At 36.1% G+C, this 26,695-nt stretch overlaps 1 protein-coding gene across 2 annotated transcripts in view; it reads right to left on the minus strand.

Moving 5' to 3' along the window:
* ADK (adenosine kinase) overlaps positions 1-26,695 on the minus strand; it is a 292,886-nt gene that overhangs the window by 190,515 nt on the left and 75,676 nt on the right. For both annotated transcript variants that reach the window (XM_080348339.1, XM_080348340.1), the window contains exon 4: positions 17,523-17,601. In XM_080348339.1, the coding sequence (XP_080204465.1) occupies positions 17,523-17,601 (79 nt within the window). The remainder of the gene's footprint in view (positions 1-17,522; positions 17,602-26,695) is intronic.

A 26,695-nucleotide genomic window follows, 5' to 3' on the forward strand; every position in this document is an offset into this window, starting at 1 on the left:
GTTTTGTTAAAAACAAGTTTATTTTTCAGTGAATTTTGCCTGTCAGCTAAAGCCTTCATATTAACTGCATTTTCCTGGAGAACCAGACACATGTTTTGGTAAACCTAGCAATGGAATGCAAACTTATTGATAAGCATGGATGGACATCTCGCGAGAGGGGCAACAAGAAACAAGTGACCAAGAAACTGACCAACTCTGTATAACATTCCATTCACGTGAATACTTCATATAAAGTGAGAGATCTCGAGGATCTCGTCCCTTTTCCCTTTTTCCCTTTTCGCTTCTGCTTATGGCCGACATTAGGAGAGGACCTTGCTAGTCGTCCCTGCGAACTGAAGCCTAGTGACAGACTGAATGCAGCTCCAGTTGGCTGCAGGGTCTAATCCAGGACTTTGGGTGCCGGCTCTGCAGTTGCTGAGACTTTCAAGATTGATTTTGTATATTTTGTATTATTTTCTCTATTCTTATTAGTAGCATTAGTAAAACATCTTTAATTTTTTCCAACTCTCTTCTCTCTGTCCTTCTTTCCCTCCCGATCGCCTGTCCTGAGTGGGAAGGGGGAGAGGGAGGGGCAAAAGGGGGAAGTGGCGGGGGGGGAGAGGAGGTTAACAATACATCTGCCAGGGTTTTATTGTCACTCCGCAATATTAATCCTCAACAGGCAGTCATCAACTTTTTCATATAATATACTTCAATCTACAAACTCAGGCCAAAAAGATGCCACTGACTGATTTAGAAAAGAAAGACCTTAGAATGTGCCTTTATCAATGAAGACTATCCATGCACTGCCTCTCAATGCCCTTAGGAGCAGCAATTTCTGTCAAATACTGATACACTGCAATAGCATAGGAGAGGGAATTGGAATGTTTTTGTCTTATTTCTGATAGAATTTTGAACAAAGGCCATAAGTTAAAGCAAGGGAAGCAAGAACTTTAGACCCTGAAGACTTGTGCCAACTTGGTAACTCAGAGTTCCCCTCTGGTAGAGTGCTGTGCATGGAAATAATCTCTTTCCAATTCAAGTATTTACGGCCACATGTAACTGTGGTAAATCCATACAAACTAAAGCGATCAAAGCAAATCACACATTCTTTCATCCATCCTGGATTTATTGTCATCATTGAAAGTCTTCAGGTGATTCAGATGGCAGTAAGATCTGAGGTCACTAATTTCCCTTAGAAGAAAATTTCAGTGGGCTGATCATCAGGAAAACATCTAAGCCACGCTCAGAAATGATATGAAATATTCATAAAATACATTGCTTTACACTGACTTGACTCATTTATCCTCTGTTAGGATGTGTAATTTAAGAGCTCATAGCTATACATTACTTTCTTCTATCTCCAAATGTGACTATTTCTCTCCATATTTTGCAGCTGTTATTTTTAAGAGCTCCTCTGTTTCTCCAGAGGACAGCCATTGTGAGAGAGATCTTCACTGCTAAAGGAGACACAGTCCCCTTTGCAGTCCGATCAGCTTTGACATTTAGTACTACGCTTTGGGGCCAGTGTCAACAGGTAATGGAGAGCAACTGTAGTTTAGAACTGAGGCATTCAGCTCAATCTTAAGCTGGTGTATTCTGGACCAGATAGTGTTATTTTAAGCCTTAGGTATTTTCCAGGTACAGCATTGTTAGAGTAAACAAGCATGCAAGTCTCAAAGGCAAGTATCTGTCAGAATAACAGCTCAGTCTCGTAGTCAATAAAAAGCAACTTTTAAAAGCTCTCTCCTGGAATGAAGAGGATCATAAGCTGCACATCATTTCTAACAAAGTGCAATATTTTAAATGCTAGCTTCTAGCAAAAGTTTCATCTTTCCATTGGTATCACTTCTACACTAAGTTCAGTCCCAATACATTGCTTTTTATTTATGTTCAGATTTCTCAGAAGCTTTTAGACGATGCTTCCTGCATCGACTTAAAGCAATATACAATTATTTTGTGTCTGCATACGGGCAACATTTGATAGCCCCCCCAGGATTTATGTGAATTCTAACTACCATGGAGAAGAAAACTGAGGTCTGAAAGACTCCATACAAGACAGCTCATGCAACACAGATGTCAATTCCCATAATGTATAGTTACAAAACATAGTTTGGTGTTACTGCTACTGAGAGTAGCAACAACGTTTGAATCCCTGAGCTGTGAGCCAAATAAATAATGAACATGACCTTGGAAAGGCTATCTCCATCTCTTCTTTCATTATTCCTCTGATAACAGCCCTAATATTATCTGTTAAAATGAATGCTTACCAGCATCCAAAGTCAAGCTAATGGAAGGGCCAAGTGAAATAGATCCACAACAATGGCAGAAGATGGGCATTTTTTTGAATCGTACATCAATGTGTTTCTCTAATAAATTCCTTATAAGTGAACAGCTACCATACAAAGAGAAAGATAGAGGCATCAGGTGCTTTTCATTTCAATTTTCCTTTATATTTCAATGATACTTTGTAATTGTATCTTATCACAAAAATGGCACTGTTTGTCTCCTTAGAAGAGATGCAGATGTTTAAAATTCAAGCATGATCCTACAGGGCAGGCTGGACCCTATGTCCTACTACAACACTCCCAAACATACCCCAAAACCAAAGAAATAAAGCAACAGTTTTTGAATGAATTATAAGGTACTCCCTCCATAATGACAGTGGGTCATGACACTTGGGAGAGGAAACAGCATCTGATAAATTCTGTATTAATGAAATACCAAACACTACTCAAAGGGCCACCAGTTCTTCCCTAAGCAGACTGTCAAAACAGAAAGGAAAGTTTCTAGTATATGACATCCGGCCATTCCTGTCATTGCATTCTGGGTATTTCTGCTTTCCTGACAAAAACCTGGAGCAGCTCCTTTGGAAAAAAAGATGCTCCCTTCTTAAGTTCAAAATGGGGAAAACAGAAAGGAAAAGCAACAAGAAAGCTGCAGAACAAGGGAAGACTAAAGACTCCTAAGAGTTATGGAGAGTTTGTACTTGATAGCAAACCCAAAGCATACACTTGCAAAGATCTGGGGGTAAAGAGGAAATTGCACAGAGTTTGTCTAGTGTCAGAAGCCATTTGAAGTTCCAAAACCAGAAAGTAAAACCATTAAAAAAGCCCTATAAAGAATGGAACAGGTTGGGATTTGGTTTTAAACTTTTTTATTTCATCTGCCTCACCCATATCATTTTAAATCATAGCTTTAGAACTAAAAACATTTGGTGTCTTTCACATGCTAACAAGAAAAGGCAAGGAAGGAGACTGTGGAAAGTGGAAGAGTTCATGTCTTGTTAAGCCAGACACACCATAAAAGAGAAGTTCAACTTCAGTGGCCAGACAACAGTTCAGAGCATAAGTTAGAAACAAAGTTGTTGTATCTTTGACTTCTTGATTGAACAGAAGTTTTGGGGTTTGTTTTGGTTATGTTGGGTTTTGTTGTGGTTTTTTTAGTCAAAACTCTGCTTTCAGCTGTCTAAAAGCATCCTGAAGACTACACACTCTTCTCAGGATGCTAGTAAAATGAGAAAAATCTGACAAGAACACATGCCAGATGATGGTCAAATTCTCCTCCTCCTTCTACAGCCTCTGGAAAAGGTGGAAGAATAACTAACACTTACCTTGATAGGACTAACAAAATAGTTTATCAATGTTTCAAATGGATGGGAAAAATTAGAAGATGTAAAAGAAAAACAGAGATCTCCAAATGCCATCTCAATCATGTTGCAATTAAAAAAAAAATATATCTGATGCATGTTCTTGCTTGCTTGACTTGGAACACACTCAATTACTATACATCAATATTTTTAACAAAGCGTGCTATGACATTCTCCATTTCCTAAGTGAAGCTGCTTTGGAATTTAAATATTAACCTTTAAATTTATTCTAAAATTTAACTTGCCCACAATATTTAGCAAAAGGAAACCTGGATGCCAATCAAGCCTGTGTTGCCTTACTGATTTGTAAAAAATATTACAGCTACTAACACAGGGGTCTCTTGAACAGGTAGCTTCATATGACTAGGTCACAGTTATCTTTTCTTTTAAGTACCTTACTTCTCAGGATCTTTAAATCTTTGAACTGTACGTCAGAGTTAAAATACCATCAAAAATCTGTCATACACAGCAGCTCATTTTTTTTTTAATTTGCTGGTATATTCTGTATGCATACAGTTCAGATTTTAAAACAGAAACCTGCTTTATTTTTAGCAGTGCAGCTTTGAGTCATCTAGTCTAAAATTCTAGCACAGTTAGATTGTCACAGAAAAATCACACTTGGTCTACTTCACAGCAGTATTCCCAGCATAAAGCTCAAATTTACATTATGTATGTAAATTTAAAAACTGTCATTGCTACAGTTTTTAAAATCATGTTAGTTCTTCTGAAAAAATTATATTTGTCATACCTAAGGCCATTATCCACCCATACCAGAGACAGGGGAGCAGAAAGAGAAAATTTCCTCTTCATGCCTGCCAACTTGCTCTTATTTTGTGACCCAGTAGTCCTGGCCCATGCTAGATCATGCTCTGGATCCTAGAGCATGCTTGCTGCAAAAAAAAGACATGCCGTTTCTTACAGAGCTACTGCAAAGCTTCTGAAATGCAGATATATCTTCATGGATAGTGATGGCAAAACTTGATAAATTGCCCAGTTTAAAGGGTCATGGACTAGCTTGTAATAAAATAAAAACCAAAATAAAGAATTTTTTTTCATTAAAAATGGTTCTGAAGAAACAGCATAACTAAGAATGCAAATACTTGGACAAATGCTTGAGAGTAATTACTTTGCGTTTGGTAGATGTTGCTTTTTCTCGTCTCTATATATTGTGCCCCTTAAAAGAATGAGCCCCACTTCCTTTTGCTCTCCAGAACTTCTGAGAAGGGAACAAAATGTAAAGTTGTCATTTCTGAGATGTGAGCTTCCAGTTCCATGACTACAAAACGCTACAAAGATCTGTGTCTGGTGAGCAACTAACACTGGACAAGAGAAAGTGCAACTAAATTTCACAACAATTTTGAAAAACAGAGTTTGAATGTACTGCAAAGCACAGAACTGCTTAAAAAAATGCAATTAATTAATGCAATTCAGTTTAGTGTTAAATTGTAACATAAGTGTATGCCTGCTGTGCTAACTTCTTTGAATGGAAATATTCAAAATGTAATCAAGTTTTGAAAACAATTTTTGAAAAAAAACTTCACGGTGACTTAGACAGGCAACATCTAAACTTCTAGATTTGGTTAAAAAGATACATTACCATTTTATCTCATTTATAAAAAGAGGATGGGAGAAGAAACATTGTTATAAACAGCAGTATTTAGAAAAATTCACACCAATTTTAAAAGGCAATACATATCATCATATTATCAAGATATCTGCATTTCACATATGCCAACCATTAGTAAAATTATTTTGGGGATACAAATTCTTCATTACTGTAATTAGACTAACACTGAATTTTGGACTACCTTGCAATTATCATTAGCTATATTCACAAACTAAAGATCTAATCATCTGAGATCAAACTCCCTCTCACAACAGGGCAGAGGCCCTTACAAGCATAGCTGGACACCACTGCTAATGATCCAGACAGATTTCTGTAATATGTACCCTCTAGAGAGGAAGAGCTGATTTTTCGGGGCCACATCTAGGCACAGAGCTCTGACTTACGAGCAGGAACAGATTTCCATAGGAGAGTTTTATGTACTGAGCTACCACAGCTGATACCCTGATAAATTAAAATAAACCAGCACCTATTTTCTCTTAGTATTTTGGCCTGCAGGTTACAGCAATTCAGCAGCTGTTCCAGAATAAGCTGACCCATCTTGAGACCATAGATGAGAACTACTGAGGCCACACATGAATTAGCTGTTTTGATTAATCACATCCAGTGTAGTCTCGACTTGTACACAAAGTATTTTAGAAACTTGAACAATGAATAATAACAACACTAAAAATTTATGGCAACTATTTTCCTTCTTGGTTTAATAATAATCTACCGTAGACTATGGAGTTAATCTACAGCCAAGCAGCATTTCTTCCATATAAGGTGCATGAAAAAGGCAGAAAATCCCAACTCACCACAGAGTCCAAGAAAGTTCTGGAAAGTTGTCTTAAAAATTATTTATGAACAAAGAGTATGAGACCACTATGATTTCAGGTTGTATTTTTAAAAGAAAGACAAACCAGCTTGATTTATCCTACAGCACAATTCTACCACTAGAATGACAGTGAAAGAAAGACTTGCTACTTATGGTTTACGAGTATATCTCAATGCATTGATGCTACTGTTGATAGAAAAAGATTAAATAATTTTCTTGAATTAATTTATTTGTCAGACTGTAACATCACGAAGAAACTTAGTATCATTGGGTGTAGTCATCTCACTTTACTAGGATATCTAAACTTAACTCTCCTTGCACAGGTTGGTATGCCATTTAAAGTATATCTTTTATTAATATTCAGTTCTAAAATGTCTGCGTCTAATTCCTGAAGATGTCTTAGTAAATCAGAGTGATCTCATTAGAAAAACTGAAAATTTAAAAAGTTTACTTAACTCATTTTCTTTCCTAGGATAAATCTATACTAATTTGGGGAAAAAAAAATAGGCAAAAATACTTGAAACGTTGTTCAGTTAGTCCCAACACCATGTCATGTGTAAGGGTGAGGGAAGAGTCTATGGTACATGCTGTGAAAAGCTAGGGAATGCATGCATAATCTAGCTATTACACATACAGCACCCCTCCTTCACTCACAAGTGAAAAACATCCCAGAGTTAAAAGCAGAACACAAGCACAGCATTTGAAATGAATACAAACCTGGCAACTTTCAGTGTTTCACCTTACTCGCTACAACATGACAAGAAACTCAGTAGAGCTGTTGCATATGTGTTTGTACTTTAACTAATTCAGAGTATACAAGAGGCACATTTTTCCTTTAAGGTCTTGCAACTGTTTTGAACACAACCTCGGCAATATGGGGTCAATATTCTGGTAAATATTCTCCTACAGGTGTTTAAGATTATAATCCACCTAAATACTATATTGCAGCAAGAATAATTCAATCATGAAACTCAACACGTATCAATGAGGTCAAATTCTAGAAAGTTCTTTTATAAAAGACTGGACATATACACCAGTAATACCTACAGGTCAACTCTAATGGGTCAGGGTGTAAGTCAACTACTGATGGATCTTTATTGGGAGTTCACGGTATCATCCCATATCTTTTCTTTGAAAGGCCAGCACACAATGCCAGGCACTGCAAGGCCAGTGAAACACAGTCTGCTGATGTGATTGGTAAGGCAATCCTATGTGTTTCTTCGAAACCATGCTCAGGAGCCTGAAAAAAAGGCACTACTGTAAACCAGTCAAATTACCAGTCCTTATCTCTTTGCATTCTTAAAAGGACCAGGTAAATTCCTATATTAAATTTCTATTCTGATAACCACTGTCATCTCCATCATACGCATAAGAGAAAGTTATACTCATTTACTATATGCCTACAATGCAAGTTAGCAGCAAAGTCAAATTCAGAACTCAGAAGTACTAAATGAGACATATATGCACTTGGATTGAGCACAAGTTATGGAAAGAGAGAAAATAATAGGTTTAGGCAACAAACCTATGAATATATCTAATAAATGTGCAAGGAAGTTACACTGATATATTTAAACTTTCTATGGAAAGTGCTAGGTGTTCAAGAATATTATAAAACCTGCATAGAGCTCTTGGCTAACAGCAAGATTTTCTGGATCCTTGTTTTGGGGGCAGGGAATAAAAAAAAAGGTACACTTTCAACAGCAAGTGTTCTAGAGATGTGCAAGAAAATCCTGGAACTTGGCATTTCAGATTTCCAGGGCAATTAACTCCCCTCTGTATCACATCACTTAACATTAATTAATTGCTAAAGATGTAGTTATGTAACTTACTGAGCTGCTAAGGATAAAACAGCTCCTGAGCTTCCAAGACTTGAGTGGCATGCCAAATTAATCAGCGAAGCACAGGGATTTACCCTCTCTTCTGAGATTGCCAAATCAAGCAGTCATTCTCCTTTCCGTGTCAACTAATGGGAACAAGACAAGTAACCGCCAGTCAACTACTAGAGTGCTGTCATCCCCTGCTGCATGGACAGCCTCATGAAGTGCAAGGTTCTGACCAAGTCCCACTGTCACTCCGTGTACAAAAATATTGGAGAGCTCATAGTGTGGCACACTTGGAACCAGGTACCCTAGATGTGGTTCACTGATACTTCCAGCTGTTTATTTCTTCAGGATAAATCCCAGCCTGTGCCAATTATTGTGTTACCTAGGAACATCTTTATTTTCAGGATAAGCATAAATTAGGGAATGTCCTAATCAAACTCGCTCTCATATATAGCATGGCTTACAAGTTAGAGGTGGCATTGGCTCACGGCAAGAAAAAAAAACAATGAAGTTTGAGTCCACTCACTCAGCTAGACATTAGCTTAGGGACAGAGCCCAAATTCGTTCGTTGCTTTTCAAAAGACTGACAAATCCATACAATTCCAGAACATAGTGCAAGCACAGTTTAACAGGCATGGAAGCTGAGTCAAGCAGCAGGCAGCTCAACTGCGCTCCCAGGAAGAGGCAACTGCTACCATTTATATAGTGCCTTCTGGTTCCATGTGGGTGAGTGCTGTTTGATGACTCTGGAATATGGAAACAGTTTCTAATCATTTAAATAAATTACAATTTTGGATGGATGAACAGGGGCTGCATATGCCTTCTGAAGCTCACTCAAACAAGGTTTTATCTGAATGGATTTAGGAGGAATGAGATCGTACAGTTATTTTTACTGTTTTTCTAAAGTGATTTCAGATGTGACATATTTCATACACATTCTTCCCACAATCCTATTGAAGTTGCTGGCCAGGGACAAGACCTGAAGAAATATGTGGTTGTGATTCTGTTGCATCAAACGGGCAAGTCCATGTGACCAGCAGCCAGCCACTCCTACCCATGCCCATGCGATGCACATAAGGACATTTGTCTTGCAATGTTTAACAGTTACCATCTGTCTCATAACAAAGTGCGTTGTAGACTGATAGTAGTGTAACTGACACTGCTTCATTTTCAAGAGGACAAATTTAGGGCCTTGGCATTGTAGAATCTAAAAAAATAAAAAGCCAAAGGTTCTTTGGAGTTTCATTTTCTAACCATCTTGGTATTTGTTGAAACTATTTTCCCAGGGAGTTCTATGCAATTATTCCTAATATGTAGCCAGTACCAGTGTGAAGAATAAAGCCTCGCAATCAGTATCCCTGAAAAGTTAAGATCTCTGGCACACTGCTGCATATCTGACTTTCAACATCTGACCCATAACCATAACAAAAAAAAAAATGTATGGGCTTCCATCACAAGCACATAAAAGCATAGCAAGATACACAGAGCTTTGTAACCTGGGCGAAATTTACTCAAAATTTTGCAGAATTTGCCATAATGCTAAAGTAGTTTTGTTTTGCTTTTTTTAAACTGTTCCAGGTAGCTCTGAATAAAGTTTTGAAATTGCTTTTAGGTACAGCAGAGTAAAAGGTCTAGAAATATTCTCTAAGGCTTCAAAAAAATTCTAGGTAGCTCTCAAATATTACAGAATTTCTCTGATATCTGTACCTATCAGCTTAGGCATTACACCAGTTTCCCAAGCTGTAACCTATAACTCTGAAAAGGAAATGCTATCCGTTCTGTCAGAAGCACAGACACATCACTCCTGTTTGACATTGGCTAATCTGGAAAAGCACATCAATGATAAGAGTGCCCTTGAGAGAATACATAACTTGGGAAATTGATGTCACTGATATGTGACACTGTCCACTGTGACTGCAATAGTGGAAAGAACCATTGTATTTCCAGAGATTATTAAACAACCATATTTGCCAGCACTGAGGTATGTTTTGTTATTCATTCACCAAGAACGAGTCTCACTCATGAGTATCGGCCACGGCATTGGCGATAGATGCTTAAGAGGTTCAGTTTACTAACTAGCGGCATATAAACTTTACCAAGGTATGAACAAGAAAAATTTAGCTATAAGTCCTAACTCGTTCTCAATTCTATCATCTTCTACGTTTGAACAGGTTTGAGCAGCAGGTACGTGCACTTACAGGACAGCACAGGGTGCTGGCACTGTCACTGACAGGACCGTGCTGGTGGAATGTTACACAGGGATAGCATGGCAGAAACATGGGGGAGCTGGCATAGGAGAAAACGGATGCCTTGGGATTGCTTTCTGGCAGAGCAGGTGAGGCTGTACCCCTAAGTTTATTAAAACATACCGAACAGAAAATGGTTTAGAGAGCTTTTTCATACTTTTTTTTGAAAGCTGGATTGAACTATTAAAAATATTGGAAACGTATGTTTGCTGGGGCCATCAAGCTCATCTGAATAGGTGGACGTAATGAAGCTGTTTGAGAAATATTGAGCATAAGAGGCCAAAACCAGCTCCAAAGAATTTAAGATTCTGACCAAATGGTTCAAAAAGCACAGACCTACTTTTCTTGAAAATCAACTGACCCATTTCCTTTTGGTCAACAGAAAGATACACAGCTAAACATTCTCCGTTTCCTCTGTAGGAGGAAAGGATTGCTTAGGGGACTTCCTTCCACATGGGAGCACTGTCTCGAACAGTTTTTGGAGAAAGGTATTTGTGGCATAAGTGAATTTAAGAATACAACAAGCAGAACAGGAACATTTCTAGTTGATGGCAAGATGGATTCCGTAAAACAATGACAAGTCTTGAAAAGTTGCATCAACACCAAAAATTTGAGAGCATGCTTGGGGTGACCTCCCTGATAACTTTTCCATTACCTCTCTCGTAGTTATGCGTATTCAATGCACTTGGAGGCCAGCTCTCAGCCAAACCTTTCCTCCTGCTATGCCTCAGTCTAACCAATTGTATAGAAGTAATCCAGACATTGCCACAAGTGAGGAAAATATTAAATTCATTACAGTTATATGCCTATTGGTATAGAATGATAGGAAAGTGAGGAGGAAATCACTAAATGGCTGAACGCTGAAGAACTAAAGTGTGATGGTCTTTATAGATTACATACAATGAGTAAAGTTTGGCCAAGGGTACTACTTTGTAGATACATACAAATTTAATTTTAAAAGCATGGAACCAGTTGAAATGAGCTCCTTATATGTTTACAAGATTACAGCTTATATTCTTAAAAAAAATGAAGTTCTGCCTGCAAGTACCTTTCATATATAGATATGTAATTTTACAGACTGTTTTTGGATTAAGCATGATAAGATGCAGTAGAGAAATATGTTTCAAATAAAGCCAAGGTTTGGCTAATTACATCACAAATAGTAAAAATTTATTATAAAAGACATCTAAGCCTCCAGCACATATTGCTTTTTATAAAAAAACATGGATCTGTTCATTTTTCAAAATGAAATTGTCAAACTCGTGGGTTTATTAGAATGCTAAAAAGCACTATCACTTCAGATTAACAGAACAAGTTGTTAGTCATTGAAGAATAAAAATCAGGATGAAGTTACAAGACCTTGAAACTGGGAAACTGTCATACTTCCCTGGTGTATAGAAGATGGGACACAAATGCTTCACATAATTTAGCAGCATATTATTCTCTTAGTGTCATCCCTCACTTAGAAGTCATTCCAATCAACACATTATTAAGAGTAAATAAATACACACTCTAGTTTAAAACCAAGCTCCTTTTAAGTATCTAACAACAGTATGTAGGCTTTTTGCATAAAAGTTGCACAATCACAAAAAAAAACCCAAAGCTTCTTATTATATAGCAAGAGGTGGTGCAGAAAAAACGGAGTCATTACCATTTTCTGAGGTGTCTATTATAAAAACATTATTGTTAAGTCCCAAGAGTATCTATATGAAAGCTTTGTGAGAATTGTAACTTATGTTTTTCCTTTATCTGCCAGTCCTACAAATTCAACTTGAAATATGTCAAGCCATGTTCTTCCAAGTTCACATGGCATCACTAGTAAGAAACGAAAATTTCACACTTCTTCTAAGTATGAAAAAACAGAAGAATACAGCACAATCTAACTGCTAAGTTAGACCCACAGCAATAGCAGAATTGTTAGAATGAAAATGATCTAATAAGAAAATCAGCATAGACTAAAAGCACCAGTTCTGAGGATGAAGAATGTGGCATTCTTCATATACACTTCCACAAAAATAAGAATGTGCTGTTTGTTGCCAAGGTTTAAAATCCAAGTTATAAAATTCTATCAAGTTAGACCTGAAATCCAGCACTTGAGTTAGAAAGATAAAACTTCAAAGACTACTTCTTGTCGTTCTAACCTCAGCACTCCAAAGTCAAAATAAACACTGATAAGCATCACAAAAATATGGCCTGGTCAGCAACAATTGCCCTGTCTTGCAAGCTGTTAAGATACTTTAAAGTCACAGCCCTATTAAAAGATTCGCTTTTTTCTTTCAGAACAATGTCTGTCGCTAGACAGACAAAGTCTTAATTAAAATTACAGAAGGAAGCTGAGAAGTAGTAAAATACTGTCTTCACAAATCTGAATTTAGTTTGTTGGCAGAACTCTAAAACAATACATTATTTATGAACTGCATGCAGTTACATGTATGCATCTTTTATAGATTCAATATAATGGATCCAATCATTTGGAGGGATTGCAAGAGCTCAGATTAAAGCAAGATGTCACATATCATACTAGATATAAAGCCAAAATCTAATGAGACAAGTAAAGGTCAGAGCAGCACACTGCAGTTTCAATTCAATAGCCCCACTCTCCCTCCTGTTCACAAGCATGCAGCATAACTTCAACTTTAAACACAAGGCAAAACTAGAAGTTAGCCTAAAAGGATAATACCAATGTCAAATTCACTAAAGTAAACAGGGAAGTCAAACTTCAGTTTCTATTCCACAAACTAAATCATTACAATTCAGTTCATCATCTCTAGTCCTTCTTTTCCAAATTTTGGTGACTGATGCCTCATTAATTACTGCTTGATCCAGTAAAGTTTGAAGTTACTAACACTCCCTACTGGTGGGTTAATAAAAAAATCCCAACAACTGTGTCTAATAGTAACGCAGCACCTCTAGAAGTGCATTACTTGCACTTTTACTGGGAATTGGGATTCCAGCTGATTTCTGTATTGTACTGCACTTCCCCTCTCCCCATTCTTTATGGTCTATTTTTCTGCTCAGTACTAAGTCTTAAATGAAAACGTTTGTTTCAATAAGACTTTCCTTAAGGCCTTAGAAGTAACTAAGTATGTTCTAGTTGGCCATCTTTTGTCTTCCAGGTGAAAAAGTCTACACCCAAGAAAGATGAGAGTAGACAAGGAAAAGCAGACTGGTGAAGAAGAAACAAGGATGGGACAGTGAAGGATGCAGAATGAGAGCAACACTGAGATTTTTATACTGTTTTTCTCTTTCCAGATGACTTATTTTCTACCCTCTCAGCTTTCAGTTTTCCCTCACCTGTTTATCTGTCTGCACTTTCTTCAATTTTCTGTCACTATTCCTCTCCTAATATGAATTAATATTTCCAAGACATAATTAGGTGTTAATTTAAAATCATTAAGGAATTATTTTTATGCCTCTTAGTGTCATTTGTGGAATATTTCAATCACTTTCCCTCCTCCCGTCCTCATCCTTAATGTGAGTTAGGTTGAGTCAAAATAATTTAGACTTCCTCACTCTTTTCAAGAGCAGTGTATGTTCTAACACCTTGCATATCCTAGAGAACTTCAACATAAACATCCCATCTCAGTGGCTTCAGTACTGCTCCTCATTATTTTTATATTGCTCTTGGTACTCCCTCTCACCACTTCAAGGTATTTTAAAAAAATATTACTGTACTTACAAAAACACTTACACAATATATATTTGGAAAGTAAGAATGTGGTATTTTCAGGCTTCTCCCCCTTAATCATTTATCTTCCGTCCTCTCAATTTTTATTCCAGCTTGCTGTATTTCTTATGCAACAGAATATGTTTTCATTTGCTCTTTCCTTTCCTTTTACAGAGCTTTCTCTTTAATATATATTGACTCTGCTTCCTCATTTTATTTTGCAAAAATCTGTCTTCTCCACCATACATTAGAAGCATTTATTAAAAACAAAACAAAACAAACCCTTTCTGATATCCCTGTTACATGCAGATCTTTTTCTGCCCCTGCTGAGATCCCCTGTCCACATAATGCCCACTCTGGGCAGTCAAAATTTGGCATCCCATTCTCACAGTCCCCTCCAGCCCCGCTCAGTCTGCAGCCTGCCACGCACTCCACTTCTGCTCTGCTGCAAGACAATCGTGAAAAAATACCAAGATACCCTTTAGTAACTTACCAGCAAAGTTTTTCCTTCAAAGCTGCACTTAAAATCTTTAATTTCTGTTAACATACCAGAAAAAAAAAAATAAATCTAATTCTACACCTCACAGCTTGACTGCAATTCTGGTTAATTCCTTGTAAACTTCTAAAATCTTCATTTCCATTACAGCTGATGATGCTTTACATTTTAGTTTAAAACCCCACGATTTAAGCTTCATTTTCTTTCCAGTTTTCCTCATAATTCAGAGCTTCATCCTACCGCCTCTTTCTGTGATTACCATCTCAAATTTCTCATACATGATAAAGTATTTTTAAGACGATATTTTTTTCCTCTCTCCCCTTTCTTTTTTCTATTTTTTTTAGAAGTTGGCTTATCCTTTTCGGGAACAGAGATACAGCCTTTCTCGAGTAAATCTCACTATCTTTACAGATACGAAAGAAATACCAAAATAGATGAGCACATATAACAGAAGTGATCATTGCCATACACCATGTAAGCAAGCATATGACAGTTTCATTTTTTCCTTTTTAAACACATTTTGCCTTTGGGTATTTTTTTTCCCAACATAGTGTTGCTTTTCTGATCATTAAAGAAGCACATTATTTGAAACAATTCAATGACCCTATTTATGTGCTACTACTTAAATTCTTCTGGTTTTTATTCCAATAAACTTATTAATAGCTCTCCAATTTTCCTGCTACACTTCTGGCTAACACACTCCTCCCACTCAGAAATGAACTTCTAGAAAAACAATTGTCAGACTTGAGGCCATTTGTTCATTCCCAGCCCTTCTCCTCAGGCAGTTCCCTTCCACAGCAGTCATGCTTCAAGGATGCTTTTCTCTAACATGCCACTACTTCTCACCAACTTCTAAACAGCTGAAACAAACTCTTTTAGTATTTATCTCCCAGGTTTTAGCATACTTTTTCAAGCTTTTCCCATAAAGTAACACAAGTTGAGAAATTCATAAGAGAATCCTAATTCTTAGGATTTCTTCCCCACACATCATCATACCCATTTAGAGTGTGACCACCTCAGAGCCCTGAACTAATTTCTTGGTCCCTTATTTCTCAACAACCTGTCAGGCATCCTGAATCAGCCTTTGCTTTCACCCATTAGTTTCAACAAATAAATATATATTTAAGTTATCCAGATCTAAGATTACTTACACACTTATTCTCCCCAATATGCCACTGAATATTGCTGAAAAAATTATTCCAGAATTTCTAGTTTAATTTTTTATTTACATTTAAACTGTTTTTTCTATCATCACGGTTTTTTCTGCTGCTAAATCTTACAGAGTAACAGCTTTTTTCAAGATTTCCAGAAGTCTCTTTTCTCTCTCCCCCTCTCAGCCTCCCATCCCTCTTTGTAAAGCCTCTTAGTGATGTTATATTATTCATGCACAACTGTTTGAAGTTGTAATCTTATTTGAAACAAAACCTAGGAGATGACAACCCTTCTGGAGATAAATACAATTCCAGATGGCAACTGGAAATGAATGAGGATCTCAACTCAGAGCCAAGGTAAAGGGAAAAGTTTACAGACAAAACCTGATCACTATAAGAAGGGAGCATGGACATAGAAATCCCTACTTTTAATTTATTTAAATTTCCTCTTTTTCATTGACTCTATATAGGTCCTGTGTTCTTCATAGTATAATTATTGAACAGCACCTGGACTGATAGATTAAAAGGCAGTTAAGTATGAGACTAATAAACTAGCTGATGTCAAATAGGTCACTGCAAGGAGAAATGGAAATAAAATCCCGGGTTCCTAGAACACTTCAAAGTTTGGAAACTCTGAGTCTACCATATGCACTTGCTTTTAAACCTCCCCAATCTAAATGTAGGAATAGAAGCAGAATTTCATGCCTCTGAAGTAATAAACAATTGCAGAACTCCCTCCAAAAAGTTGACCTCGAATCAGCCATCATGGAAGAGATCAACAGCATTCCACCTCTACAGCATCCCCATAGGTCAAGCAACAGTCATACTGACATAGAACTAATCCAATAACTTCAGCTCTCCTGATGAAAAGTTTTTTAAAGTATCAGAAGCAAAAAATTGGCTTAACCACATAGTATATATATATATAAAAAAAAAGCTCTGAGAGCTCTCTGTATGTAAAAAACAAAACCAAAACAAAACCATTTCAGAATTACAATGCTCCATACAATAAAACTCATGCAACTTCAGTTTCTCTCTGTTGTGAAATATTTCCATCATGAATATTTTCAAGACATTTTGGGGTTAAGAAAATGAAAACCTTAGTAAAGAAGCAGCAACTATTTTGTACAAAGGAGCAGCAACTATTACTCTAATGAATTCTTCCTTTTTTACTGGCAGGGGCAACCTTTGTTAAACTAGAAGTTAATTTCTTCCAAATGTGCATTTAAAGGTATCTGGCAGTAAGTTTTAATTATCATATATATGAAGTCTGGAAGTTAGTGAGTCAGGATCATTAATGAAAAGGTTATAAATACAGTCTGCATATTTTTATTTATAGGATTTGTTCATCTATCACAATCTAAAAATATATGTACAGGTACATGATTAAGAGTATTGTGACAAAAGGCATACTTTAGTTATAGAAAAGCTAGTATACCTGAAACCAAATTCATCATTACTGTTCTTCATCATACCGATAGCCAGAAAAATTATCCTTGTATAAAATAAGTTTTACATTTCAGTGTTTTATGGACAAACTTTCAAGTTCTTATAGAAGAAATGTAGTTAGAATCACAGGACAATTCAAGCTAGAAGGGACCACTGCAAGCCTCTAGTCCAACCCACCACTCAAAGCAGAGCCAACCTCAAATTTAGACCTGGTTGCCCAACTCATCCTACTAAGTTCTAAAAAATCTCCAAGCAAAGACAACAACTCTGTTTATCCATTCTGATTTTTGTTCTCCTTTTTGGAAGATGACTAATTGCAGCTAAAGACTTTGTCCTTGACTCTTATCCTTCCACTGTACACCTTTGACAAGAGCATTAAAATGCTCTCTTCCACTCTCAGGTACATAGTCATCTAACTATAACCATAACGGAAAGTGTGTGAAAAGGGTACAGAGCACAACTACAAAATAAATCATGCTGAAAAATACAAGCATAGTATGAGCAAGAGAATCACAAGCATCCCCTCAGTAGTGCTCATGATAAACACAAACGATACAGAGCACCAAGCTGATTCAAACTCAACACTTCAAGCTATTAATAATTCTTTAAAGAAGAACAAACCTGGGCGACTTTAACGGAATTTTGAGTAGAACCACCAGCGTGATATTCTACTTTGAACTTTTTCACAAGTTCTTCAAATCTGTTAAAAAAAGGTGGAGAAAAAAAAAAAAGTTAAATGCTACAATTTTTGTTTGTTTTCAAAAGAAGGCATGAAGATTAGAAGTAGATGACATCATGTTATTTGAAAACAAGAAATTCAGATACATTATCATAACTATTACATATGGTGCAAGCTGGAAACATCTATTTAGATTTTCTTCAAATTACAAAGCAGTGTGACATCACCTTGAGTCCTTTATTAAGTTACGAGTGGAGCAAATATCTGAAAAAGCATTATCTGAAGCAAAAGCTTGATTGCAATAAACTGTTAGATTGATAAAACATATGCTTGAAGAAAAAAAATATATAAATGAAGACATTTAGATACTTATTCTACCTCATGAAAGACAGAAACAGAATGTAAAATTGAATGAGAAGACTGAGGAGATCTAGTGTCTATTTCAAAATTAAGCTGACCCAAACAATAGTGCTATGTTTTAAGTTTTTATATGAAGCAGTACATTTTGACAGGTAAGTCAGCTTTACAAACAGATCTACAAGTATATGAGAAAATTTGATAACAGAAAAGCTAAGTGTCTCCAGATAAGCTTTCAAATCCTTCAAGTCATACTACTACGAAAATATGGTATTCTCTGGGAATATTCAGGAGTATAATATCAGGTTTGAATGTTAAAACAAAAATTTAATCTTTTAATGGAAACACCAACCCTCATATTTCAGATTGAACTTTAGTAATAAGACTCAAATAGAGTTCTATAAGACACTCTTGTCTAGGGTACTCTCTGCATCTCTGATCACAGCACACCACAGCTTAAGAAACAGCCTTCTCCTCTCTTGTCACAGGCTGTAGAAAAGGGAAGTATCACAGAAAAGGAAACTTATATGAGCGAGTTATGGAGACTGCAGGGAGGTTGCGCACAAATACTGTCTCATGCCTTAAAGTTCTACATACACTTCAAAATGAGTGGATTAAACAGCAGGATTAACAACCTGAGAAGAGAGACTCAAAGGAAGTACTCCTGCAGGCAAGTTAAAATGTTTACCGTAAAATTTGTTTGCACATTTGAGGTTCAAAATGACCTTGAGGTCAACCCTAATTAATAGCATAGGTTTGCCCTTAAAGTGTATTAACTTTAGATGTTTACCTTTAACAAATGAAGCTTGCCCAATTAGATGTATTTAAACATATTTTATTGTATTCACCTTTAGCATCTTTCAAAACAGTGACACATCTTTATTTCAGACACAGTGAAAAACGAATGTTGCCTGTCAACCCTGCCCTTCCTATCCCCCTCACAACCCCAGTCTCCCCATAGCATGTGAACAGCGGCTTTGGGCATAGGCTTGTCAAATAACGACTTGTTTGTTTAAAAGGATTTGCTTTTCAATACCATGTTACTAATAAGTGCATTTTTATTTCTACAATACTTTCCATTTAATACATTTGAATAATGAGCTACTCACCCTAGCAAACTACCAATGGGCAGACTACTAGAAAGAACCAAGAACTAAATTGCTACATATGCTTTTCACAGTTATCCACACTATTAATTATCCACCAATTCTATGTCAAGCAATTGAAACCTCAAATGACAGCAAGTAGCTGAGAGTGGGAAAAAACAAAACACAACAGGTCTCCTAATAACTGCTTCTCAAAGACATACAAACCGTCATGAACCAATTAAGTATTTTTGAAATAGTTTTTCTTTAATTTAATTGACATTTTAACTTTTCAATCAATTTCAGTGTGTACTGCCCAAATCACATGGTTATTTTTGTATTCTTCTACATGCCAATTGATATTTTAATTCTTCTATCTAAATACACCTAATGTTTTTATGTCCATATTATTTAATGGCATGTTATACCTAATAAATTTAGTATACTGCAGTTGATCATCTACATTAGCAGCTCTAAATCTAGATGAGTACGTATTTAAATACTCATCTTGTAGTTTGAATGAATAAAACAGGTGGTATCTGAATTTGGGGAAAAAAAAAAGTAAACAGCCTTAAAATACTGTCCTTATTATGAAGATTTCAAGGTGGCAGCTACATAATCTAAAAAATAATCTGAACAAATTATTTTACAATTACTTAATAGAATAAGGCAATGTCCACTGTCTTTCACTATTTCAGACTGAATATTAAAAGACCTAACTCCTTTTCTTTGGATTAAGATAGTAAACTCAACATCACTAAAGGTCTGTTCTATAAAATAGAACAAATTGTACAAATACAAGAAAAGTAATTTTTGCTGGTCATTTTCCATGACACATCAAAAGGACAATAAAAATTGTGTTGTTTTAATCCACAAGAGCCTGATAACCAAGTTGTATCGAGCATGACCCCAAAATTATGAAGGCAAATAGCTTTTTATCTTAAGAAAATGAACAGTTAGACGGACGTTTTTCAAAATGTCAGCAGATGGCACAGGCAGTGGGGAAACACTGACTTTGTCACTGTCTGCTCTATGCCTGACCTGCGAGGAGAAGACTGTCATCCCAGCATGCCTCAGAAACATGGTATTTGCTTTTATAAAACTCTCCATTTTAAGGAAGGAAGTTCAACTGTAGAAACTGCTCTGAGGCCTGGGAATGCTAAATAGAGCTTCTGTGTGTGCTTCAGGACTAAGCTGTTATCACACTTAGGATAATTCAAGAAAATTAGAACCTTATGAGCAAGACTGAATAATATTTTTGTTTGACTTTCTGCAATTGTTGATCTTTCTGAGGATTTCTTAAGGCTGTGCTATATCTGAGAACTGTGACCCTTCTCCTGACCCAGCAACATACCGTTACCTTAAATAACAGAACAATAAATCTCACAGTCAGCACCATATAGATGGGCCCCTATTTTTGGTGCCATGAATTTGTTCACCACATTACAGTGTATTTCAACAGAAACAAGTTTGCCTTTCCAGCAGCATATGTTTTCAGCTGTGATACTGCTGATCAACTCTAGCGCTGACCAAAGAGGATATGTTCATGTTTTGCTCAATTACACTAAAGGCAATAAGCACTTGTCAGTTGCCTTTTTTTTTTTGCCCTTTCCTTTATAAAAAAGTATTGACTCTTAATTGAACTTGATACTGGAAAGGTCAGCCTTTTCAGTACTTTTCTTTTTGACAGAATTAACAGCTTTTAAATAAAAAAAAGCATAAAGGTGGTAACCGAAGAAGCTATTTTATAAAAGAATAGAAACAAGAATGAGAATATTTTTTTTTACACTTAAAAAAAAAATATATATATACAACACCTCCTTACATTATAGGAGGTGAAGGCTTATTTTTAAAAGGCACAGACTCCTTTTATGTATGCCACATCTCAAACTGGAGACAGCTGTTAGAATTTCATCCCAGTATCACTGCTGACAATTTCACAACCTGTTTGTCACAAAAACCATTCACAACCTGAGCATCACTACTCATCTTCTCTGTGTCCTCTTCCCAAACTATGTTTGAAGCTCACACTATTCCTTCTTATAGCACCTCTTAGAAAGCATGGTTTCCTGTCCTGTATAGATAAATGCACTCATCCTAATATCTGATCCCTTCAAATAGCTGCAAAGATCACCTGCGTGGGCTATCCCTCGGAGACCTGCCTCTCTCCACACCCCTCTGCTGGGCCCTTCTCAGCCATTTCAAGCAGAAGCCACTTGATGTTTTCAAGGCCCTGCAAAGTGTTCCCATCCTTCATTCTGTACATACAGCCCCCAGGCACAAAGCGGTCAACAAAAATAACTCATCTCTCATTAACCCATGATATCATCCAATGTCCAGTTACGAGAATTCTCTATGAATATTAGCAAATCTACTCTAAATCTTCCTTCAGACTATCTTTCACCATAATGTCTAAAAAACATCATCAGCAAAGCTGTGTGATTTCCCAAGGCTATTCTCCGGCCTAATGGCTGGCAATCCTCGGCTGGATCAATATCCATCTCCTGTAATTTGCTTTTTACACAAAATCTGAGGTTTTTTTGAGCTGCAGCTATCTTCTTGTTCTGTGTTACACAGTAACAAATACAGCCCTGTTTCGCTCACCATGGTTTCCAAACCAAAATGACAACAAAAATAAGTGCATAAAGCATCCCCTACAACTGAAGGCAGACAACATAAGGCAACAGAGCTGCAGTAAAGAAAAATAAAGCTAATCAAGTAATGCTGTTAAGTTTTTGGACGCAACTTATATTAGAGTGCAAGGAAACTATTTTGAAGAGTTAAATGTTGGGATTCTGTGGCCATTTTACTGTCTTATATAGAGGGACGACCAGGAAAAATCACTTCTGACGCATATGTCAGAAGCTACTTATCTGCAACAAGCAGAGAAAAGTAATCTCTTGTTTTTCAGCAGGGTGTGTTGCCCTGGGTATCCTTTGATATATCTGCTTATTACCCAAGATGTACTCAATAGCATCCATCAGCAGGGAGCTACACTTTAAAAAAAATCAGCTGCCAAAAAACAGCTAAAGAACAGAGAAAAATTATTTTTGCCCTTTTTGCTTTTGTATGCCAGATAATGACAGCCTGCACATAAGACAAAAATCTGGTTATTTTGTATAATAATAATACAATATTTCCAGTGGATTTTACATTTTTGTTTGGTGTTGTAAAAACCTTCCAAAACACTTAAATCAATAAAAGGTTGCAAGTTGCAGATAAGTGTGTAACTTCTTTATATTTGGAGTAAGTTAGGGCTCAGGAGGCAGCCTTTGTTGATCCCTCTAGAGCAGAAGGCAGACCAGGATTTGGTATGTTTTCAAGCTATTGGATGAATTTTAATTAGATTTTAATTAAAAATCATAATTAATGGTGGTTCTGACACCTTTCCCAGAGATTTATTTTTAGTCACAAGAAGCAGTCATATTAAGACATGCCAATAGCTTAAATGTTCATCTGTGAGGAGAACCAGACTAATACACTGACACTTAGACGTTTGATACTTTTAATTGCATTTTTAAAAATCTACTTAAATCTTCAAATTAAGTAACCTCTGTCAGAATGTGTAGGAAATCACTCCATAAATTAAAGAAAAAAATAAGTGAGAGAGCGAGCATCATATTATACAAGCTGTTTTAATAATATTAAAAGCTCAGTAAAACTACAAAAAAAGGTACGAAATATTCTTTCCATTTTTTAAGAAAACCCTCAAGGAATAAATCAACACACTAATGCCAAACGTGCATCCTGATTGTTTTGCAGGGCATGGCAGAAGTACTTATGCATACATCTGGACAAGCCTGTCGTCTGTCACATTCTCAGTTTCATGAGCGGCTGGGCCAGCGCCAGCCGACACAGGCAGCCACACCACCAGGCAGATGGGGCACATGTTGCAGCCAGCCAGCCTGGCCTGGCCAGTGTTAGCAGGCAAGCCGAAGCCCTCAGAATTTGACCCTAAGTGAAATCTAATTCATATTTAAGGAAAAGGTCTAGTTTTGAGATTCAAACATAATTATTAAACCACAAGGCATTATTTTTAAACAGAAGTAAAGGGGAAATACTTAAGAAGAAATACTGTGGCTAAAAAGTAAAGTAATTCTTATTTTTAACTTTAAAGAGTGTACCTAATTTCTCTAAATTGTACAACTCAGTGTTCAAAGCCTATAAAGGGCAGTGATATAAATGAACTATTTCACCCATGATCTTTGACGTATAACCAGCTAAGATGGAGATGCAGATATAATTGGTTGTTCTTACTTAAAATTGGACCTGAAAGAGCAAAAATATTGCCTCTTAGAAATGAGGTGCAATCACAGAGGTACATGAGAAAACTGTATAACAGCTGTTTGGCAATGACTGACTTTACCCAGAGCTAGTTCTTCCCCTTATTAGCTTGGCACAGAATTAAAGAGCTTGGGAACGGGTAGGGGAGTAAAAGGGGAAGAATGAAACATACTAGAAAGGAAGTATTGGAGTCAGGTTAGCACCATGGACATAAAACACAACAGAAAGCTCAATGTGTTAAAAATACAATTGTTACAACTGAATATAGAAGATTATCATTTTTTTTTCCTTTATTTACTAAAGTTTAGAAAACAGTGACTCTTCATGAAAGTATTTACTGTTGTAAACCAGAATTACACATAAAGTATTTTCCTAATCACCTCATCCAAACAACCAGCAAATGAAAAAAGCCAGTAATTCCAACCAGGTTGGAATTATGAGTACCAAATGTTAATATATGAAAGAAGAAAAAAAAAATGCATAGGCAAATTGCAAGATTCATAGCTTTGAAATATTTTACCACAAATGTTAGCGAGGTTGAAAAAAATGCACTTAAATGTCAGTTTGATAAAAGCCAAAAGAACATTTTCCACATGTGTTTGCATTTAGGCATATTGAAACAAGATGGGAAAAGTAACAGTCATTCAAATGTAAGGTTAAAACATCAGCTCTTAAGGATCATGATTTAAAGACATTTCGCAAAGTATTTTTTTTCTTTTCTCAGCAAAAAGTTAAGCAAATTTATGCTAGTGTTCTTGAAAAGCCCTGCTTATTCCAGATTATCTGGATACCTTCGTCCTCGATATTATCTCAAAACCATACACAATTATAGACAGAAGCATTAGCCACCACAAGGCAAGTTTTACTGTTGCTATTACAAAATACTGTAGGAAAACTAAGAGAAAAACAACACTATTAGATACATTTCTGATTCAAACTGTCACTAAACACTACAAATACATACACACATCATATATCCAGAGTATCTTCAAAAACATTAATGTATATTATATATAATTACTACAAGTCAACAAGACTAAAATTTTTCTCCCTCTAGTAAACTTCTAATGAAAACATTTTTAAAAGTTTTATCTGAGGATACTTAATCAGAAATATTATTAGAAGATTTCCATCAGTTCAATAATTCACTACATCAGTTCAGTAATTCACTACAAGTTTCTGCTTTCTCCTCACTGTCTTTTTGGAAGATCTTCCAAATGATCAGCCAAGACTCAAAAATCTAGGGATTTGCATCATAATATTTGTTGCAAAACACTGTAGCCAGAAATAGCTCCCTGCCCTAACACATACCAAATAAGGATCAAAAGACATTGCAGGCAGGGAAAAACATGCTGCATTTACCTTATTCACCCTTGGATATGCCACAGTGTGTTCTGGAGCACTAAGGAACAAGGTAATTTCCTTCACTATTTCTCAGCAGTATTACAAAAACTACACTTGCTCCTGATGTTTCTAGTATACATTTGGCAGCTTGTATACAAGAGTACTAGTTCCAAAAATACTGTGTCATTTTCTGTTTGTTTCTTTTAAGTAGTATGGGAAGAATACATGCTGAGACCTACCAGTAAATTCTTCATCTCCAAACATCCTTGCTAACTAGCCAATGAAAGGGCAAGTTGGTTTTCATATTAGAAAGTAGTATACTTAATTCTTTTACCATCAATAACTTTGCTCTACAATAAACAGGAAAACAAGTAACACAGACTGGTTTTGAAAATAAAACTAGATTTACAAAAAGCAAATTAGAGATCATAATCCTAATTATGCAATAATCATATGAGACTGCAATAGATGCTTCCCACTTGGCGCAGTAGAGACCAGGTGTTAACTGTCAGGAAATCTTTAGTGAATGTTAATTGAAACTGCTGTTTCACAAGCATCAACTTACTCCAGCTCATATCAAAGTGAAAATTTGTTAAACAGAATATTTGCCAAGAATATTTTAATATTAGAAGTATTCAGTCATCAAGAGATCTTAGACTTTACTGTTGCTACAATTTAGATTATCTAAATTCATTGTGCAAATCATATTAAGCTACCTGAAAAGAGCTGACAAAAAAGGACAAATGCACACTCACGGCTGGCAGAGAGAAATATTTTACTACAGTAAATTTACAATTTGTACTTTTATATATAAATACATCAAAACAGTTAAAAAAAAAAAAAAAAAAGTTAACCAAATGGCAAAGTTCAGGTTCCAATTCAGAGTTGATAAAATATCAGCAAGTTCTGCAGACAGAGCTGTTCCAAAACCAAATTATAAACTAATCGTTTCCATACATCACTCAGATTAAGCATTTTATCTGAGTAATATTTTCAATTAACACAAAGTCCAAGACAATGGTGACAGCTGTTAACCACAATCTAAATCAATATTTTGTTCTTTACTATAATATAAATGGTTCATGTCAATTCAGTCAATTCAACTCCACTGTTAAAACACCTATTTTTTCTTCATCCCTTCTGCTATTTTATATTGTTTTATACCAGTAACCAGTCAGTAAATTTAAACCAAGAAAACATTAAAAATACATCAGGATATTTAAGTAGATCAAGAAGCAGTATATGTCCACTCTAAGCTCTTATAAACATGCAGTGAACCATAATAATTTTCCTCATGAAGAAATAATGAGTGCAGAAAACCCTGCTTTGAGCACAACCAAGTAATAATTTTATTTTAGTTCTCTTTAACCTCCCTGTTTCTCAATGCAGCTCTGTCTGTAGCTCAAAAACACAGGCAATATTTATTACCACAAGAACACATGCATACTCCCAAATATATTTCCTTTCTTCTGTTTTTGATAAGTATGCAATCACATGTCTACATCTTTATTTTCACTAGGTGGCACTGGAAACTACTAAAGGAATAAATTGTTTATTATCAACATCTTAGGATACTCAGAGGAGGGAAAACAAGATTTAAGAAAGAAGGAACCAGAACTGTTGAGAAGGGATAACATGGAAATACTTTCCTTTCACTTCTGGAGAAGACAAAAGCCTTGCTTTCCTACAAGCAGGAGAAATTATGCTGGCCGGATGACATGTGAGGATTGGATACACAGAAGAGACTGCTACCTGAGAAGATGCATAAATTGCCAACTAGAGAGGCAATTATGGGACAATCTATAGAGTCAGTGCAGTGTACTCAACTAGCCCTAAACAGCTGAGATCAGGATTTTGAAGCAGACTAACCACAGCAGCTTGAGGCTTTGGAAACGTTCTTTCTGCTAAAACACAAGATAAATTTCCCCACACAAGCTTCCATGCTCCTGCAGTTAAATTGATTCTGATACTTACACCAGCTTATTTGTAGGTTTCTCAAGTGTTTTGACTACAACACTATTGTCTGCAACATATATATATGCCAA

This window comes from Nesoenas mayeri (genome assembly GCF_963082525.1).
Source record: "Nesoenas mayeri genome assembly, chromosome: 7".
NCBI classification, from domain to species: Eukaryota; Metazoa; Chordata; class Aves; order Columbiformes; family Columbidae; genus Nesoenas; species Nesoenas mayeri.